Source organism: Microchirus variegatus (assembly GCF_963457635.1).
Source record: "Microchirus variegatus genome assembly, chromosome: 5".
Taxonomy (NCBI): domain Eukaryota; kingdom Metazoa; phylum Chordata; class Actinopteri; order Pleuronectiformes; family Soleidae; genus Microchirus; species Microchirus variegatus.
In genome coordinates, this window is record NC_139806.1 from 23,263,271 (window position 1) to 23,266,310 (window position 3,040).

The 3,040-nt window shown below is 47.6% G+C and overlaps 1 protein-coding gene across 1 annotated transcript; it reads left to right on the top strand.

Annotated features, from left to right (window-relative positions):
• Positions 1 to 649: 649 nt before the first annotated feature.
• Positions 650 to 2,595, top strand: LOC310927698 (uncharacterized protein; the record flags this gene model as incomplete). Its single annotated transcript, XM_083890070.1, has 2 exons — positions 650 to 1,364; positions 1,515 to 2,595. 2 exons carry the CDS (start codon positions 650 to 652, stop codon positions 2,456 to 2,458), a joined length of 1,659 nt encoding a protein of 552 aa, XP_083746196.1. The 3' UTR covers positions 2,459 to 2,595.
• Between the last annotated feature and the right edge of the window lie 445 nt (positions 2,596 to 3,040).

A 3,040-nucleotide genomic window follows, 5' to 3' on the forward strand; every position in this document is an offset into this window, starting at 1 on the left:
TTTTTGTTTACTTTAATTGTATTTTATTTCTGTTTCATTCAAATTCATCCCCACTGATTTCCCTGTCTTGTCTGTATTTTTAAAATTAAGTTTTGAAAAACAAAACAAAACGTAAATAAGCCCATGAAATGAGTGTGTAGAAGTAAAGGAGATATAAACAGCCTTCGAGCCTTCGCGCAGGGCTAAAGTGAACCAAGGCAGCGTCTTTGTTTGTTGACGTCATTTGTGTGCGACACGACAGGCCTCAATGGTACAGTCCTGCGTACAGAAGCTGGAGATGGGTGAGTCGCCGCTGAGGCCCCTGGTATCACAGTATTTGAACAACAAGTGACGCATTTAATCACTTTTTAAAGCACATTTTTGCCACAGAGACACCGTGTTTTTTTCACTGCGTTTTGTTTTGGACCCACTGGCGCATTTTAGCTTCGACGCTAACAGGCTAGTGATAGCGGAGAGCGGAGGCAGGCCCGGCGAAGAGTGTGTTTTTGTCAGGTTAACTGTTGTAGATAGATGTCACCGGTAAAAAATTACAGCAACAACAATAGACTGCAACAAAACCCCACACCATTAGTCCAGTTCGCTTAAAATCTACTGTTTTCGGTAATTCGGTGCGAATTAGCATAGCCCGTACGCTAATTTCATTATCATCATGACTTCCAGGAGGACAGGCTATGCTGGTAGCATGGATTCCTCTCCATCACATAGCGGCGGCTCTGTCCACAGTGGGAATCGTAAACAAAGTATAATCAACATTTCCGACAGGAGCGGAGCAGAAGCTTGTCATGATCACAAAGCTGACAAGGCTCTTGGATACGGAGCCTCGCAGGGCAACATGACTGTAACATCCCTGAAATCACGCCTGGCTCCGACCATTCAGACTGCCATGTCCGCTGCAGTGGACACTCTGCTGGGGGAGGTGGTCCTTGTGCTCAATGAGACTCAGCAGGAACTACTCCACAAGGAGCAGGAGAATGAAAGACTCAAAGTGAGACTCGAAGTGTCAGAGAGGGAGCTGAAGACTCTGCAGGAATGTCTGTGCAGCGCACAGAAGCTCATAGACCAGCTGCAGATCTCATACTCGGGCCCTCAGTCGATTAGTCAGTCAGTCTTTGCTCCGTCTCTGTCTTCCATGGCATCGCTGTCTTCAGGCCTGGATCGAGACCATCAAAACTCCCGCAATGTGAACGGAGCTGGTGTCGATTTGGGTCTCAGCGGCTCTGTGGATGAATCTCTTCATGGCTTTGAGCATCGAGATGATTACAAAATGTGCCAACTTTCAATCCAACCTGATGGCTCTGTGACTAACCACGCTCTGGACTTTGCATCCAACACATCTCACATGTGCTCCGATTCCAACAGACCAGGTAAATTTACTGGGGGGTGGGGATGCTCAGAAACTAAGTTTAAGAAATCTCTGGATTTTACCCAGCATTGTCTAAAAGCAGCTATAGATTAATATTATATAATGTGTGTTGTATTGTCTCTCTGTTAATCTCTACATGTCTTGTCTGTAGATGAGAGGCAGCCTCAGGGACCAGGTGGACCATCCAGGTTTGAGATCAAAGAGGAGCAGGGACAAGCTTCAGTCTCTGGTCAGCCCAGCAGGAAGGAGTCTGGGGAGGTAGAACGATCGTGTCACAGTGTGGGTGACCTTGGTTATGTTCAAGTAGGGGGGGGAAGTTCTCAGCGTTCGTTTACTCACCCCTTGCGGCACCAAAGGCCTGTACGAGAATGTAGCGATGGTTTGCAGCAGGCTGGACTCGATGGACAGAAAGTGATGGCTAGGACTTCTGGATCTGGGAGAGGAAACGGCGTTTCACCGGGCAGAGCAGAGGAGTCCGCAGGACCTTCAGCCTCTGACACAGCAGTGGAGCCCTCTAATGATCGACCTCACCACTGCTTGGAGTGTGGAAAGACTTTCCGCTTGATCTCCAGCCTGAAGAAACACATCCGCATCCACACAGGAGAGAAGCCCTACCCGTGTGCAGTCTGTGGCCGCCGCTTCCGCGAGTCGGGAGCTCTTAAAACTCACTTGCGTATCCACACAGGTGAGAAGCCGTACTCGTGCTCAGAGTGTGGAAACAGTTTCCGCCACTTGGACGGTTTGCGCAAACACAGGCGCACACACACCGGGGAAAAACCCTATGTGTGTGCCATCTGTGGTAAGCGCTTGAGCCGCCTGCAGCATCTCAAACACCACCAGCTCATCCACACTGGAGAGAGGCCATGCTGCTGTCCCTTCTGCAACCGCAGCTTCAAAGAGCCCGCGGCTCTGCGGAAACACATTCGCACCCACCGGGACGAAGGTGGCCACATGGGGATAGGTGCCAGTGATGATACTGACCCAGACGCCATGGATGATATGAACAACCTCCACCCAGCAGCTCCATCCCCCCAGATGAGGTTTGGTGAGTGGGGAGCAGAGGAAGACGACAGCTCAGTGGTGGACTGTGTGTAGGGAGGATTTTAACAGTCACTGTTATTTGGTACTCTTACCAGAAATATAGAGCGAGATGGATAAGATTATCTCTTGTCCATGTTGTTAGAACAAAGAATTAAGCCTGATTTGTATCACGTCTTTGACAAAACTTAACTTGTTACACAATGTTTTCAAATGATGCTCTGGTGAAATATTTCATCTACAAGTAACCACATGCCTTCACCGGCTCTTACAGTTGCACACTGTACACTGCACTTCTCATCCCAAATGGTACTGTCAGCTTGTTTATTAAACTGTTATTTTTTCCTTGATTTGATTCAGTTGTTGACATGAGGAAGAGATCTTTAATAGAATTAAACTGAGCATCGCAAAAGGGAGAAGATGTATTTGTAGATGGCAGTTGAGGAGGAAACATCTAGATGGAGTCTTTATCTATCACACTGTGCAACAAGGTATCACATCATGTGTGCGCGGGACAAGAAAATTCTACAAGATGAGAGGAAAGTGTAGACCGAGACCCTTTTTTTCCTGACTATTTCTGTCCTGTGATGGAGTATAAATCAGGCTACTTATAACTCTGGCTTTTGAGTTTTGTTTATA